The sequence below is a fragment of the Geospiza fortis genome, unplaced genomic scaffold (genome assembly GCF_000277835.1).
Source record: "Geospiza fortis unplaced genomic scaffold, GeoFor_1.0 scaffold8, whole genome shotgun sequence".
NCBI classification, from domain to species: Eukaryota; Metazoa; Chordata; class Aves; order Passeriformes; family Thraupidae; genus Geospiza; species Geospiza fortis.
In genome coordinates this window covers 2,065,175-2,081,682 of record NW_005054414.1, presented here as the reverse complement: position 1 = coordinate 2,081,682, position 16,508 = coordinate 2,065,175, and the positions used below count along the sequence as shown (strand labels likewise).

Sequence of the window (16,508 nt, the reverse complement as noted above, 5' to 3'; positions counted from 1 at the left end):
GAATCCTGCCTGGTGTCACAGGTGAACTTGGTCAGCTGCAAGTAGTGGTGTGCAGCAAAAGCCACTGCCAAAACACAGGCAACCAGAGCCAGGGCACTCAGGAGAAAATACAACAGCTGAAAGAAAGGGGAAAAAAAAGAGATAAACCCCCTTTTTCCAGCTTCATAGAGATTGAGGAACTCACAGGAATGCAGCACATGTACTTTGCAGGGAACACACGCCCTCAATGTACTGTCTGGAGATTGGGTGCTTCAACAACTGCAAGGCTCCTTGTGATGAGAAGCTCAGCAGGTCATCTCAAGAACTTGCCTTGCATGTTTTATATGAGCATTGCCTTGCAATTTGAAGTCCTGGGGAGAGCACCAAGGGGACTGGTGTGTCTATACATAAAGAAGCTTTCTAGAGAGGGAGGGAGCATTTTCCTCTCCAGTCATACCTGCATTGACAGGAGCCACAGTCATCAGCTGAGACAAATTAGTGCCTGGAAGCAGAGCTGAGCAGATGAGCCTTGGGCTGCCATCTTACCCCAGGCTGTGCTGAGCTCTAGGTGTTTTTGAGACTTTGCTCATGCTTTCTTCTCGGTTTGCATGTCTAAACAAATCTGATTTATACTTGCAAATCAGGCAGTGAGGTGGCTATCTCTCACTTTAGGCCCTGTGGATGCAGCCAGCCTTTTGCTTCCCAGGTCCCACTGTGGAATGGGAATGCAGATCTGCACCAAAAAAGTGTGTGCTGTGCTCAGTCCTTTTCCAAAACCTGTCGCATAAACATGGAGAAGTCTTTCACAGGCATGAAAGGGCAGCAAGCACCTTTCTTTTCCCAATGCTACAGTGTGAGAAGGACAAGGGTCTGCTCGTCACCTCCACTGCTCCTCAGAACAGTGGCAGCTTAAAAATAGCGTGGCTTTTATCAAGGGTAGCTCTGCAGAGTCCACCCCCACAAACACATGGAAACTGGCAGCAAGTCAGAGCCTTTGACACTCTGGGATTCACCTGAGAGCTTTGGATACCAGCACATATGGGCTTCCCTTTGCTTTTGATAGCTGGAATTGGCAGTTGCTGCACTGCGTACAAAATATATGTGAATGTATATTAAAATCATGTTCTGTGTTTAGCCAAAATTGCAGTTTTTGGTTCTGTTCAGCACTGTAAAAACATTTCTTTTCCTTGGCGTCTTATCTGTCAGACACATGGCATGGTTGGGAATCTGTTATTTTAGACAGCAGCTTCTCTCTCTCTTTCTCTCTCTTAACCTCAATACTGCAAGCAAAATACCAATTTAAAAGCTTTTTTTTTGACCTTGAAACTCCAACTATGTATGTCTTGATAAAATTCACACTCCTGGTGTATTTATCTTAGAACTACACTGTGAATCAATTTTCTGTTTGGTTGCCAGCTTGAAAAAAATATTTGGGATTATTGCAGGTCCTGAAGCACTATGTACATTTTCCCCCTCATATCACCAAATTCTTACTGAAAGATCTTAGTTTCTAAGACCTGGCTGCTATTAAATTTAATTACTTCCCCTGTGGCCTTAAACCAAGGGCAGCTTCAAAATGAGGGTGGCTCTTATTAAACGCTATTACTTTGCCCCCGCAGCTTTCAAGGGAAAGGTCCGTGGGAAAGGTGAAGCTGGAAAATGGGGCCACCTCCTCATGTGAAGCATACAGAAGATGGAGTGCTGCTGACTGATGGACCCCCTCCAAACCAAGATGTGGTAATTCACAAGCCAATGGCATTGTTTTCAAAGATGGTGCAAATGTGTTCGATAGGCAAAACAGAAAATGGACAAATGTTGGTTGTTCTGTGAAATAAAAAGTCCTGCTGGAAGTCCCTGGATTCAGCTCAGCAGAAGACAGAATCAGGCCTCCCTAATAGATGGGATACTAAGCCAAGACTGCACCATGTGCCTGATTGTCCCTTGGCAGGCATTTTATTTAGCTAACAACTTCTATCCAAAGTCAGGACACAACAGCCTAATCTATGCTCCAGGTACAGTAAGGGAGAATTTGTCTGTTGTGTTCCTAAAGGGAAGGAAATCTCAGAATCTGAATACACAGGCAGCTCTTATGATAATCCTTGGAGGCAAAGGGAGATGCATGGGGGACACAGGGCAATTTCCAAAAAGCTTATTATTCTCACAAGATGTTTGCAGAGGAATCTCTCTGTGAGCTGCTGAAAATGAACACGTTCCTAAATATCAAAGGTGAGCCAAATGCAAGCACTGCCTCTGAGGGAGCACAAGACAGTGAGTGCTGAGATTCCATCAGCAGATTAATCACATGCCAGACCTGGAGGCAACTGTAGCATCACAAATACTACTGTGTGGTGGGCTCTGCCCAGGAACCAGGACTTGCCACTGGAAAACTGGATTTTAACAGCTTCAGAGAGACAGGCACTGCAATTGCTGCTTAAATAGAAGGAGAAAAGGGAAGTGGGGAGAGACAGTGTACAATGACCTCAGAGCATGGCAGCTCATCCTCCTTTGTGCTCCTCATATGAGGAAGAGACATTTTAGCAATATTTACTGGAAATAGTTGTCCTCCGTGACTAAATTGAAATAAATAACAGGAAGATGGATTAAGTTCCTCATGGAAAAGGCTGCTCGTAATTATCAGAGGTGAAAGCAGAGGGGTTTGCAGAGGTGGATCAGGAGGCCCCTTCTGAGGGTGGTGGTGGCTCAGGCATGAGCCCCTGCAGGGAACAGGAACCGTGGGGTGGGCATGTGGGAGCAGAGGGTGTCACTACCCCAGGCTGCAGGGAGTGGTCTGTCAAATGTCAGCCCAGGAACTCCACAGGATGGCTCAAGATTTTCCTGTGTGGCACTCGCTGGCTGTTGCTGTCCCCCTGAAGGGCAGAGCCACCCTCTCTTTGGGTGGCCTCCCTTTCTCAGGGACACATGGCGTGCTGCGGGTACCCACAGCAGTCTCGGGAAGGGACTTCTGCTGAAAGCAGTTGTCACACCTCCTTCTTTAACAGGATGCAGGGCTCATGCAAGTGTGAAATGAAAGAAGCAGCTGCTGAGAGGGAGGGAGGCAGAGAGGACTGCAGAGGTCTCCTCCTGTTTTCCACCCCGAGGGAATCGCTTGCAGTGGTCAGAGGGTCACCTTGGGGAATGACCCAAATCCCCCAGGCCTCTGTGTGTGTGTGTGTGTGTGTGTGTGTGTGTGTGGTCCTCCTCTCACAGTGATCCTTGGGTTGTGCAAGGGAACTTGGGGTGCTTAATGCACTCCAGGGAAGGTCAGCCTAGATTTTCCTGCTGGATGATGCTTGGCTGATGGGAACCAGCTATCAGTGTGAGGGCAGGATCTGGGCCACACCTGGTAAGGATGGTCGGAGCGGATTGGGTTGAACCCAACTGCAGGGCTTGATGAAGCTTCAGGCCCTCAAGGAGAAAAGAATAACCCTCTGAACAATCTGTCTCATGACTGCAGTCTTGCATCCTCAGCCTTGTCATAATTAATGCTTGTTTTTAGTTCAGAGACAGCCTTTAACTGAAATTCAAAGATTTGAGAAGTGATACTGGAGATGTAGATGAGTCCTATGTGATTGAAGTCCTGGAGAAGAGTTTTAGCTCCTACTTTGTCAAAATAGGTATGAGCCCTTCAGACAGAAGCCTTTTTTTTTGTTTTTGTCCTGTTATCCCAAACTATGGTATAACAGCTCCCAGCAGGCATGTGGGACAGGAGAGGTGAATAGCCTGGGAATGGTGAAGTTCTGTGGCATCCTGCAATAGGAAATGCTGGGAAGGGGGATTTTGGGGAGGAGGGGGCCTTGGGTAAGCAACAGTCCATGGGCTTGACTGAACCAGGGAGATTTAAGCTCTAATTCTGCCAGGTGATGAGGAATGGCCCATTTTACATCACCTCGGGAGCGATTCCAAAATGTCTGTTTTCCTACGGGGAACGATGGCTCACATTCCTTACCGTCAGGGTGGGTGGCAGAGACATCTGAGCTGCCCAGCCCGACATGCCCTTCCCAACACGAGGGATGACTCCCTTCCTGCCTGGCCTGGATGCCAAATTCAATTTACTGCTGCGGGGCAGGCAGTAAAAAGCCTGGCATGGCAGCCCCCGCCCAGCCCAGTAACCTTCCTTGGGGGCAGAAAGGTGACAAGGGACAATGTGGAGGCAGCCACAGGGCAGGCACAATTGTTCTTCTCCCTTTTTTTCTTTAAGTACGGGAGAAGCTGGCGAAAGACACAAAAGACACACCGGGGTCTAATTTCTAAGGGAGGATGGATGCCAGGGTTTGAAAAGCTGTTCCTTGCATTTTGTTTCCTTCTGCCTTTTCCCAGTTAATAATCACTGTTATTTTGTGCTGCTTGTGTCGGTATTTTTCTCGGTTATTATGTGTCTGCAAAATATTAAGAGCCCTGAAAATTACAATAATAAGGAAAAATAGCCCAGGAAAAATGGTGTTAAAAACAAGCATTCTCAGCCTTGCTCTTCTAGTTGCTCACCAGTGTCAGCAAAGCAGTTTTGGAGACAAAGGTGGGGTATGGTGCAGTTCCTGCAATGCTCAGATGGGAATTTGCTTTGTGGGAGAATGCATGTCCCTGTGCTTTCCTGGTACTTTCCCATTAAATATTAAACCTTGGTTTAAGTGGACTCATTTTATGCCACCTTACTTCTTACCCTGCTCACTATCTCTAATTAATCTACTCAAACTCTCTGAACACTTCCCAAATTATTCCAGCTTTGTCTATATCTCTAAAACATGGTGGATAAAATGGTATCTTGTTCTGATTTGAAATGTTATTAGAGTTTCCCCTTTATAGGATATAGTTTCTTCCTTGGCCGCCTGGAAATTAACAGAAAACCATTCCTGCATTTCAGGTGCATTTTCACTTCTTTTCCTGTAGTCTTAAAAATATCCCCTGTATCAACTTTTAAAATTATATTTAATGATATGAGAAGAAAAAAAAAAGCTTAAAAAATATTCAGGTACCTTCACTGTGAACTGTGCACACGTCTTCTCATCAGGTTGGTACGAGATACAAAGCAGAACAAATCCCACTAAGGCCACCACACAGACCTGCAAGGGAAGAGATGTAAAATGTGTCAAGGTTAAAAAAACTCTACAAAACACAATTTTTTTTCCCCCCCAAGCCAAGACACCTTTCTGTATTTGCAGGACCATAATTCAAGAAGCAGTGTGGAAGCAAAGTCATCAAAGACACAGCACAGCAACAGCCCCTAGGATGCATGTTGAGTTTTTGCCCACACAGCCATCAAAAAAGAGCAGAAGGATTCTGAAGCTGGGCTTGGAAGCCCAAAGAGCACCATCCTATGTAGCTCTGAGTGCTGACAGGGTTTTTATGTCACCCATGCAAGTTTTAAATCATTAAACCATGGCTGCCACTGGGTAAGAAGCAGCAGAGTTTATTGCAGAGGCTTTCACCCTCTTTTGGAGTGGACACCTTACTACAGAATATATCCATCTCCCCTGCAATCTGAAACTGTGTTTTAGCCCTGTGGCAGTAATTGCTGAAGGTTAAAAGTAATGGAAAAGTATTTGCACACTTGTTTATTCATTTAGCCATATTTATTATTAATTCTGGATTTATCTGCAGGAGCAGGTACTCACAGGTTGGCATTTTCCAGATAAGAAGGGAAGATCCTCCTCTGAGCAACTAGCCCAATTAATGTGATTTGCTTTTTTGTGTTTAGAAAACACAGTGTGTCCCCACACTGTGCTAAGTACTCCAGTCAAGTGCCCTCCTCTCCCACTTTTTGAAAGATCAGTGAGCAAACCTGACAGGAGGACTTAGGAGCAGCAGACTGCTGTATTTTGGCAGTTCATCCCCTGGATGGAGGAGTTGGGTACCAGGCACCAGGTGAGGGTTCCCTGTGGGGCTGGATCTGGGCATGAGAGAGACTGTTGGCAGCTGGAGCTGTGTTTGGAGGAATCTGTGCATGTTTGAACTGCCTTGGAAAAACAGGTCAGTTGATGGCATGCACGTGTTTTTAAATGACCCTTCAAATCACACCTTTAAAAGCCATTTTAGGTGTGATGAGCCTTAGTGGGGACTTTGGATGAGATCAGACACTGTCCTTTCAGAGGTCCTCTCTACATGCAGGGCCAAGAGCAAGTCTGTGCCTCCCTGCTAGGAGCATCTTTGTTATAAATGACAGCTGTTAAATTCTCAGTGACTGCAGCAAAATTCTATATTTTTTTTACCCTCTCCATTTTACTTCTAGAGTTTGGAAGAGTTGTCATTAATTTGAGGCTTTCTGCTTTTCCAGAGCAGTAGGATTTGCCCTGTTTGGCCACAGCCACATGTGAACTGCCTTTGCCAAGGTGGGGCCATGCCATGGAGATGCCTGCAGGAGTGTGGGGCTCCATCACAGCCCCATCCCCACCTGCATGCCCTGGCTGCTCACATCCAGATTTCCATCTCCACAGGGAGCTTGACCTGCAGTGAAAAATGGCCAGCTGTCCTTTTGGACAGTAATGGATAAACACGTTCCTTTTATCATCTGTTGCAGAAAGTATCAAACTTTTTGCATCTGCATTGCTGGTGCAAGGCCTGAGGCAGCAGCCCTGCAAAGGAGAAGTACCTCCCAACACACACAGAGCCATGTCCCTCAAGAACCTGGACAATTAGTAACACTTTTCCCCATGAAGTTTTATTTCATGTCATTTCAGTGGGACACTAATAGGAAGTGTTGCCCGAGAACATTTCTAAAGAATGCGTCAGTATTATTTACTCCTTTCCATGTCATGTGTATTTATATTCTGGTCCTGTGACTTACACACGGCCTCCAATTTATTTGTTTCTTTCTTTTTATTGTTGACAGCCATAGCTGACAGGGTTGTCTGGGGAAAAAACAACCTTTCTTGTCAAAGGTCCTTCAGTGCTGGGGTTTTTTTTGCCCTGTAGTGCTTCTGTGTGACTGAACCATGTTTTATTTCTCAGGATTAATCGCCTATGTCCTTGGTCCCTTGCACCATATATTAATCTTTTAATTCAATTAACATGCCCATAAAACTTAAATCATAAGAAATCCTATTGCTGATAATATCCAAATGATAAATTCCCCCAGTGCCAGTAATGGCTGAAGGAGAGAACCTGCAGCCAAAAAAAAAAAAAAAAAAGCTTAAACACACTGTCTTTAACATCATATCCCCAAAATTCATGACAAATCATAGGTGCTCTTCACATCAAAGCTGGACCTAAGTATTTCAGGATCTGGTGCTGAAGGATCTTGTTATGAGCAATAAATCAAATTTGCTTTGCTTCAGCTACACTAGTGGGCATTTACACTTGCATGGACCGAGAGCCAGATTTGCCTCCAGGTGACTGCCATGAGACATCATGGGACTGTTCCCACTCCTCCTTCCCCTTCCATTTAACGACAGAGGGCTGACAGGGCTGCATTCATTTCCGAGGGCAGAGACCAGTGCTGGAATTTTCTCTCTGCCATCAAGTGCCCTGGACAACTTTTGCAAAACTCCTGCTGGCTTCACATGTGGCAGGATCAGACCTCCCTCTTCAGAAAGCTTCCCATACAAAGGGCTATCACTTAAAAGCAGCTCCATTCCTGCACATGCTTTCTAAAGGTCCTCTGGGATTTAAATAATATACTCAGGGACACTTGAAGAGGCACATTTGTAGAGAGGTATTTATAAAGGATTACACTGGGTCAGGATTCTGGCAAGTCTTGGCCAGGATATTTCGGAAAGCTTAAGCATTTCTTTTATAAGAACACAGTAACATTTTTAATTTTCTTTTTAAACCAGAGATGTGTGTTTTTCTAAGTGGCAGTAAAAAATAACGTGGCTGAGAATTATGACCCACATATGTTTAACATTTCAGCTCTTTAAAGGTAAATTCACTCCTTGGAGGAAACCAAAGTGTGGAACGTTTATATAGGAAACAGCTCTATGCTGCTATTTTATACATTATTAATAGATCAGCTTTGAATTATACCTGTGAAGTGTAACAGAATAACTATAAAAATCCACTGCTAGGTATTTTTTAGGAGCCTCTAAGTAACTATAACAGCTGCAGGCGTGTTACAGGTGCTGTTGATGCTGATTGCTAAGCAGCATTAGGTAATCCCACATCCTGCTGCTGCAACAGCCACTGCCACATCCCAGTGTGAAGCACACATTTCCCATGCCTTATTGACTGAGCACACAACATAAAATGCAATTGAACCCACTTCAGCACGTGCTTGCCACCAATCGATGTGCATTTGTTACACAAATAAAACAGATTCTCTGAGACCTGCAGGATGGCACTTAATTAGATCAGCTCTGGTCAACTGTTACCCAGAAATCCAGGAATTTGCATTTCTGTGCATGTTTCAACTCCAGTTTATTTCAAGATCCTACTTCAAAATTTCCATATGGACTAACACACCCCTTACTGAATAGGTAGTGACGTGAAAGGTTATCCAAGGGAAGAATTTAATTTTGGAAAGCACTGCCTAGAAAAAGACCCAAATGTGATACAAAAGTATTTAGGAAAGGTAGAGATTTCATTTTGCTTAAGGCACACCCTGTGAAATCCCCCCAGTTCATAACCCAGGAGAACAGCTATTTACTAACACTGGCTGAAGAATTTAAATATTTAGGCTGTACAAAATTTTAAATAATATTTCTTTTTGGGGAGAAGCAGTAGACATTCGTCCCATTGGGCAGGAACACTTCAGGGCTGAAAAGTGACTTAAGAATTGTTGGTTTTTTAAGCCAAAATCAAAATAGGAGAAGTTTTCTAGCTTGCTCCCGCTCCAAAGAGGGCAGGAACCTGTTGTCATGCTATCCCATCTGCTCCTGCAAGGATTCAGCACAAGGTGTACGAGGAGCACAAGGACACCACGTGGCAGGGCTGAGGAAGGTTGGCTGCAATTAGGGGAAATATGAACACGTAGGGCACAAATTTCCGCTGCGGTTTGCACTCATTATCTTTGCACGCTGACATATTCATGTGGTTTGCTTTATTCCGACAGATTTCAAAACCACAGATTGCTCTAATCTGTCTCCATCTCTCCCCTGTATGCTTGTGAAACTGGTTTTCCTTTTGTTATTGCTACAATTTTAGCCCAAATGTAGAATAGGTGGTTTTCTCTAGCGAACTACCTCCTACCCAGAACATCTTGAAAACCTTGGCTGGTAAAGCAGGAGGGTTGGGAACATCCACCAAGAAATGAAGGCAGGAGACAAAAACCTGGCTCTAAGGAGCATCCTGGGTCTGTGCCATATCACAAGGCAAATGCTGCAAACACTCCCAAAGGCACAGTATAGCTCTGTGTATGGGGGCTTCGTTAGCGAGAACCTCCTGACACAATTTTTAGGGGCAGAAACCAAACACACTGCAGGACAAAACCTCTCCCAGGTACACCCTGCAATGCCACACAGCACTGCTGAGACCCACAGCAGGACTCTTCCTACTTAATGGGAATGTAAACTCAAACTTCAGGAGGAAAATTACTCTTAATAGAATTAGGAGGACAGCTCCATTATGGGCAAGTTATTTTGTAGTTGCTCACTTGGAGACACTGGGGATCTCTCTGTTTTTAGGGACACAGGTAAATAATGATCTCTTGCAGCTGTCTCAGGACTTTCTGGCTCTCCCTCACCAGTGATACTTGGCTGATGGTTCTCCCACCTTATCAGATACAGCAAGGCTTAGGTCCTGTCTACAGCTTTGGAGAAGCTGCTTTATCCACCAAATCTAGCACTCCCACTGGACACAGATTTTGATGCAGGAAAGAACCTGTCCCTGTTGGCTTTGCCATTATAAACCTGGATCACCTCTGGTGCCAGACATCTCTACAGGCTGCTGCAGACAGCAGCACTGAAGTTCATTGGCTTTATGAGGTTTGAGGAAGCTGTGATGAAAGTGGGTGCTGCAGGCAGCTTTCACTGTCTGCTTTCATCAGCCACAGGTCAACCTGGGTCTCACTGTCACGTGTGAAAGAAGGCAGTCTGCAGCACAGAGGTACTGTGCCCTAATTTTTTTTTACCCCTTACAGACTTCTTGTCAAATTTAAGGACAATTTAGTTGCATATAAGTTACTTCCAGAAATAATGGCAATAATAATAATAACAACAAAAACATGTATATTGTGGTTGCAGGCAAAAGCCATCATCATCATCATCTAGGAAATCATTCTTTTAACAGCCATAAACCCCACAATAACTGCCTATCCCTGCCCCACCTACAGAATGAAATAATGATGTCTTTACTACAGGTCCCTTCAGGCCATGCAATAACACCCCCTGGCAGATCCACAAAAACTTTCTCTTAAATCCTGTAAAGTCATCAAAACCCTGCAAGAGCATCCACAATCAAATGAAATGCTATTTTTTTCCATAATAATTTTTGCTGTTTAGGTCAGTTGCTTGTCACCTGTGCTAAGGTAAGATTTCATTCCCCCAAAGGCTACAATTGCTTACACAGCCAGGACTTGCAGCAGCAGTCCATTGCTGCTGTTAAACCAGAAATACAGTCCTGGCTGAACAAACACCTGAGGGATCAAAAAAATAAAATAAAATACAGAATTCACAGAGCCAGCAGTGATTTTCAGCCTGAGGAGTGCAGCATGGCTGAGAGTACTTGTGAACACCACTCGTGGTTTGGGGTGTGTCTGTGACTGTGAGAGCCACCATCTCCATAGTCATAAGGCTACTTGGGCTGGGGAAACCTGCTTGATATCCCTCTCCAGATTTTACCTAGGCTTTTTGCACAAATTCCAGCCAGGAATTCTGCAGTCAAACTGTGGGCCAAGCCACAGATGGGTCCAGACTAGACCAGCCCTGGCCAGGTATCAGAAGTGCACACCTCAGGTGTGCAGTTAACTTCTCAAACCATTCCTGCAGAGTGTTGAACATTTCTCCCCATCAAAGTTTTCCAGTCCACACCTGAGCAAAACCAAAGTGTGAATTTCAGTTAATCAATGCATGGTTACTCTTGGAAGAGGATGAGATTTAAGGGCAGAGGGCTCTGAAGAGTCCTGCTCTGGTGCTACACATGGCTCTAAACAAGCACTGGCCTCTTCTTCAAGGCAGTCTTCCCTTAAACCTTTTGAGGCTTGCCCATGGCTAACTGAAGCTAGGCTGTACCAAAAAAATATGGATGCCTGCATGACTTTTTGATGGCACCAGATTTCAAGAGTCACCTTCTATTAGAAATTGAAAATGGCTTCCCTAAAAACAAGCAAAAGTTATAGAGACATAAACATTATAGACATCAAACAGTTACAGAGACATTTCTGATTCCAGCTAAATGAAGGTTGATTAAGCTGCTTTTTCAGTTAGAAGTCTGCCTGCCTGTTGCACCACACAGCCCCACATCAGCCTCACCTCCAGCAGGGCAGAGAAGCCAGTGCTTGAGCACTGATGCCAAAAAGCCACAAGCCATGGAAACCCTTGACTAAAGCTCAGGGACTCTCTGGCCTGGGGAGCACCTGGGGAGATGGAGAAGGGCTGGAGCAGGGAGAAGTGTCAGAGCTTCTGGGCTGGAGGCTCAGCCCATGGCAGATCTTTTGGGATGCTTTTTGCAATAAAATCAGTGACAGCTGGAGTCACGGTTGCTGCCTTGAGCTGCTCATGAATTAGATTTTTTAAAATGTTTTTAAAAGTCCTAATTTTATGAACATCTATACATATACATTTAAAATAACTTCCTGACAGAACTAATAAACACCCTGGATAATCATTTCTGATGAGCACTTCTGTAACTTTCTTAACTCCCTGAGTCTGCAAAACAGGGCTGAAAAGGGAGCTTGTCCATGAAAACTCTGATACTCTCCACTTTTGATTGCAGTGGAAATAATCTAAAGTAGGTTTTTCAAGGAGAAATACATCGTTACTTCTTCTGAGTGTCAAAAGGCCACAAGCTAATGAAAAAGAATGAAAAGGATACCATTAATATCCACTGTCTCTGCAATACTTTTCATCCCAGGATCTCAAAGCAAGGGGTGAAGGATGGCCACTATTAACCCCACTTTGCAGGGGAAATAACAAAGTCTTAGCAAGGTTAAGTAACTTGCCCAAAGCTATGCACCAAGCCAGTGGCAAGACACAGGAAAAAACAAAGCCCTGCACCCATGAGTGGGTTTGTGAAGAGTTTGTCGAAGCTCCTGCAAAGCAGCAAGAAGGAAGAGACTGCCAGTCTGCAGTCTGGGGAGCTCAGGACAGCTCATGGGCACCTCCACTGTAGCTGGTTCCAGGCAAGTGAAACAAATGCTGCCCTCACTGCTTTTATTGCATTTATCTGCCTGTCCTTAGCAATGGGGGAGAGGCTTTTACAGGGAATAGGTTGCTGAAGCCAAAGCAGAAGTGGTAAATCCTGAAGGCTTTGTAGTTTCTGTCCATAAAACATTCCTTTGGTTTCTGACTCATGCCCACACATTTTTGGACTAAATGCATTTTGGTTTTAAGTGGGTTTTAGCTGCTTTTCATGGTGAAATGCTCTGGGTGCAATGCAAGTTGCACAGTTTCCTTCTGCAGGGGCTCAGGAGGGAAGGGCTGATGCTCTGGGGATGGAGCCCTGCAGGCTTGGAGCCTTCCTCCACTCCCTGTCAGAGGATCACTGGCCACATTTATTCCCCAGGATGGTGAACCCAATCCCTGGCCTGCTCCAGCCTCACAAACTTACAGAGTCAGGTTTTGAACCCATTTAATTCTGAATTCTGAAATGGGAATTCTGAATTCCCATTTAATTCAGACTGCCTTGCCTGGTTTTCCTCACCAGCATTTTCCACTGGCTGCTCCTCTAAAAACAGTTCCTTTCCATTCATGGTAATACACTGAAGCACTTGATTTTCAGCAAGGAATGGTGTCACCATTTTGCTGCTAATAAAGAAGAAGAAAAAACCAGCTTTCAATCAATCAGGGTCTATTTAACACATTAGCAATTTTCCTTCATTTTTCTGTCATCCTGCATTAACAGCCATGGGGTCAAATCCAGCCTGGTGTAATTCCAAAGGAGTAACACCAGGAATGAGCTTCACCCATTATATCTAATGTTGCTAAAAAGGTCTCGATAATAGATTTTTAAAGTTCTTGATTCAGAATACTAATCAAGTCCTTTAAAAAGAGCACTTGAGTGGGATGCTACTAAAACAAATATGCTCTGGTATTTTACACCACATCTTTCTGTCCTGTTGCTCATTTCTGTGTGAATATATGAGTTTTGGGAAGCCGCTTTCTGCCATGAGGTTTATTCTCGAGCAGCACATGGGTCATCCATCCCCTATCTAACCCCTTCCATGCAGCCCAAAAACCGGCCCACAGGACACCCAGCCACATGCAGCTCCTAGCCAAGGGTTCTCCTTCATGGACCAGTTTTCTCCAGCTCTCCAGAGGCCAGTGCTCAGCACAGTCCCCACCACAGCTCACCAGCAGCACCCTGTGACTGCACACCTGGAATCTCCAGCTCAGCAGCTTCTGGCTATCTCCATCTGATGTCCCAGTGGGCACCAAGTCCCTCCATGGAGCAGATGCAGCACGGTGTGGCACCTGCTGCATTCTGCCCCTCAGATGTGCTTTGCACTGCTCCCGTGGTACCACAGCCAGTGCTCCACACAGGCTCTGGGGCTGCCCCACCTCCTCATCCTCTCCTTCTAGCACCACTTTCCCTTTCACTTCCCTCTGACCTGTTGCCAGATCCCTCCTTCCCTTCTGCTTTGGGCTGAGGGTACAGGAGAGCAGCGTGCCTGCCCAGGAGCCTGCCTGGCCATGTGCCCCCAGCTGACAGTCCCTGTCATCACCCGAGGGTAAACAGAGGGGCACCAAAAGCCAGTTTGAGCCTTGGATGAATCAAACCACGCTGGAGTGTGCTGGTGACTCAACATCTCACCAAAGTCCCCAGGTGAGAGTCACCATCTGACTCAGAGCCTAGGTGCAGTCACCCTTCCCCATGGGGCTGCCCACGGCCCGCACTGCTCCTCCCTAGAGCCAGGGCACCCTGCAGCATCAACCACAACTCCCACAGCCCCAGGAAGTGTTTCCCCAGGAAGTGTTTCCCCAGGGATTCCCCTGGCTGGCGAGTGCAGAACATGGCCACCAACCACAGCTGAGAGCTGAGTCTTGCTCCAAATCAGGAATTAGCTCAAGAACACACATGGAGAATTATTCCTGATTTTCAGGGGGGAGCTCTGAAAGTGACTGAGCTTGGCCTTGTGTGGGTATCTAAATGTCACTACTGCTGGCAGCTGCTGCTAAAAACAACAGGGGTTAGAGCTCTGTTTTCAGAAAGCAGCAACCTTGGTGGGGTTTCAGGCCTCCCCAGGGGAGGCCAGCCACTTGTGGATGTCTCAGATGAATGCTGCTGCGGCACTCATGACATTCACACGGGCCAGGGGCTGCTTCATGGCTTTTCTCTTATCCCTGGCTGTACATTAGTTCAGTCCAGCTCACTCTTTCCCCAACAATTTCCAGTGAAAAAGCTATTTCAAACCTGTGATAGGAACAGTGCTGTCTGGAAAAGACATAATCTGACCTCCAGAATCCTCAAAGTAAACAGGAGGAGTGAACATGCCACATATTGCTATTTTATAATCTGTATTCCCCTCTGGTTTATAACAGTCAAAACTTCCCAGGAGGAAATTCCTCTTCCGAGCAAGGGCAGGCTCTTGCTCCACAAAACACCACTAAACTCTTGGAAACCTCTTCAGTCAGAAGAGAAACATGAAGAGATGAGTCAGAGGAACTCTTCCTCTGGGAGCTCAGGCCCTGCTCCTTCCACCCACTGAAGGGATGCCCAGCAGGATTAACACAGCAAACCCCAATCAGTTCAGATGCTCGGACAATCTTCTAACAACAAATAACATTTACAGAAGATGTTCCCATAGCTCTTCAGTGCTTCCAGAAAGCTTTTCTCCAAGTACCTAAACACAAATTTTTTTGCTGGGAATTCTTACAATCTGACAACACCCAGGACTGTGCTAACACATCAGGGCATATTTTCAGGACATATTTTCCTGAAACCTGTTGCCTAGGGAAGAAAACCTGCATGCTTAATTATATCCATGGGCTATCCCGGGCTGATAATCACTGACCCTGTCCCTCCAGAGGCAAACCTCACGTCCCCAAGCCCACAGCCAGCAGAGTCACACCACAGGTGGCACCACACACCCTGTCCCCAGCCCTGCAGGGGTGGCTGCTGCTGGGAACCACCCAGGCTTCCCCAGCAGGGATGCCCCTGATTTACACCCAGCAGCACGCTGCCCTCTGCCCAGTCCCCCCAGCCCACGCGGTGAGGCTGGTGTGTCACTCCAAACTTGACTTGGCAGGAGCCCCCAGCAGGCCCTGGGAAGGGCTCCCTGTCCCTGCCACATCCCCCAGTGCCATCCCCTTCCCCACGGCCACGTGCAGTCAGAGCAGCAGCAGGAAGAGGGTTAAATCCCAGTGGTTCTCCAGCACAGCACAGCGAGGAAGCTCCAGAGCAGACATTGCTCTCCTCACCCAGCTAAAAGTTGAGAGTTATAGAGTTATGCTCTCACTTCCAAAACCTGATGGCTATGGTTTGGTGGGCAAAGAGGGTAGGCAGCATAAGAAATTAACATTTTTTTTCAGCATCACCAGGCAGGAGTTCACTGCAAAGCACAAGCTAATACATACATCCAGTGAACAGCAACCCTGTATTTTATTTCAGGTCTGTTGGGTACTGCAGGGAAGAATACGAAAGGCTGTGTTATTCTGCAGGAGCAGTTTTCCTTGGGAAAGTATAGCCAGACACTTAATCCCAGGAATATTTATAGTTAGCATAACTCAAATGGTGTTGTGCATGCAGTTGGTTAGTCTAAGGTGGAGCGTCATGCAGCTTGCATTAATGCTGGCAAAGGCACTTTATGGAGAAACAGACTTTATGCTTACAATTATCCCAGCCCAATATGGAGTGTCTCTGACTAGCAGAGAGGAACTGATGCCTGCCATAAGGAAGCCCAGCACTGTTACAGAGGTGCCTAACGCCAGCTGCAGCAACGCAAACAGCAGCGGGAAACGGCAGCCACAACAAGTGTGGGATTCCTCCTCCTGGCCAGTTTTGGGATCCCCCTTGGCTTTCTTCTGCTTCTTCTTCTTCTTCATCGCAGACTCCTGCGTCGAGCCGGTGCTTTTCTCCCCTTCGGCTGCTTTCCCTGTCTGGCTCTGGGTATTCGGGGCCGTGCCGTGCCGGGCTTTCTTCTCCTCCTTTGCCATGCCGGCGGGCTTTGTGCTCTCACGCGTGTGTGTGTGCGCCGCCGATGGGGGTGTGAGCTTTCTGCCCCCCAAAGCTCCGCTTTGTGCCGGCCGAGTTCTTCCTGGTATTTGAATCAAGGAGGCTGAACAAATATGGAAAACATTTGGAAGCAGATTGTCAGAGCTTCGAAATGCCACATATAGCCCGGAGAAGGGGGGGATGCAAGGGGGGTAGCGCACTGCCAACGCGCGGGCGCCGGAACACCCGTGCGCGCAGCGGGCCGCGCTGGCTCTGCCCCGCCGGTGTGAGCGCACCTCGGGGGCAAACAGCAGGGCAGGAATTCCGCACCGCCGGCTGGCGCACAGCAGGGG

At 46.5% G+C, this 16,508-nt stretch overlaps 1 protein-coding gene across 1 annotated transcript; it reads right to left on the bottom strand.

The window, feature by feature from the left end:
* Nucleotides 1–5: 5 nt before the first annotated feature.
* SSPN (sarcospan) lies at nt 6–16,273 on the bottom strand (the record flags this gene model as incomplete). Its single annotated transcript, XM_005431622.3, has 3 exons — nt 15,834–16,273; nt 4,950–5,036; nt 6–116 (listed from the first exon to the last, which is right to left on the bottom strand). Coding segments are annotated over exons 1-3 (522 nt in total), but the record flags the coding sequence as incomplete, so codon positions are not given.
* Nucleotides 16,274–16,508: the final 235 nt, after the last annotated feature.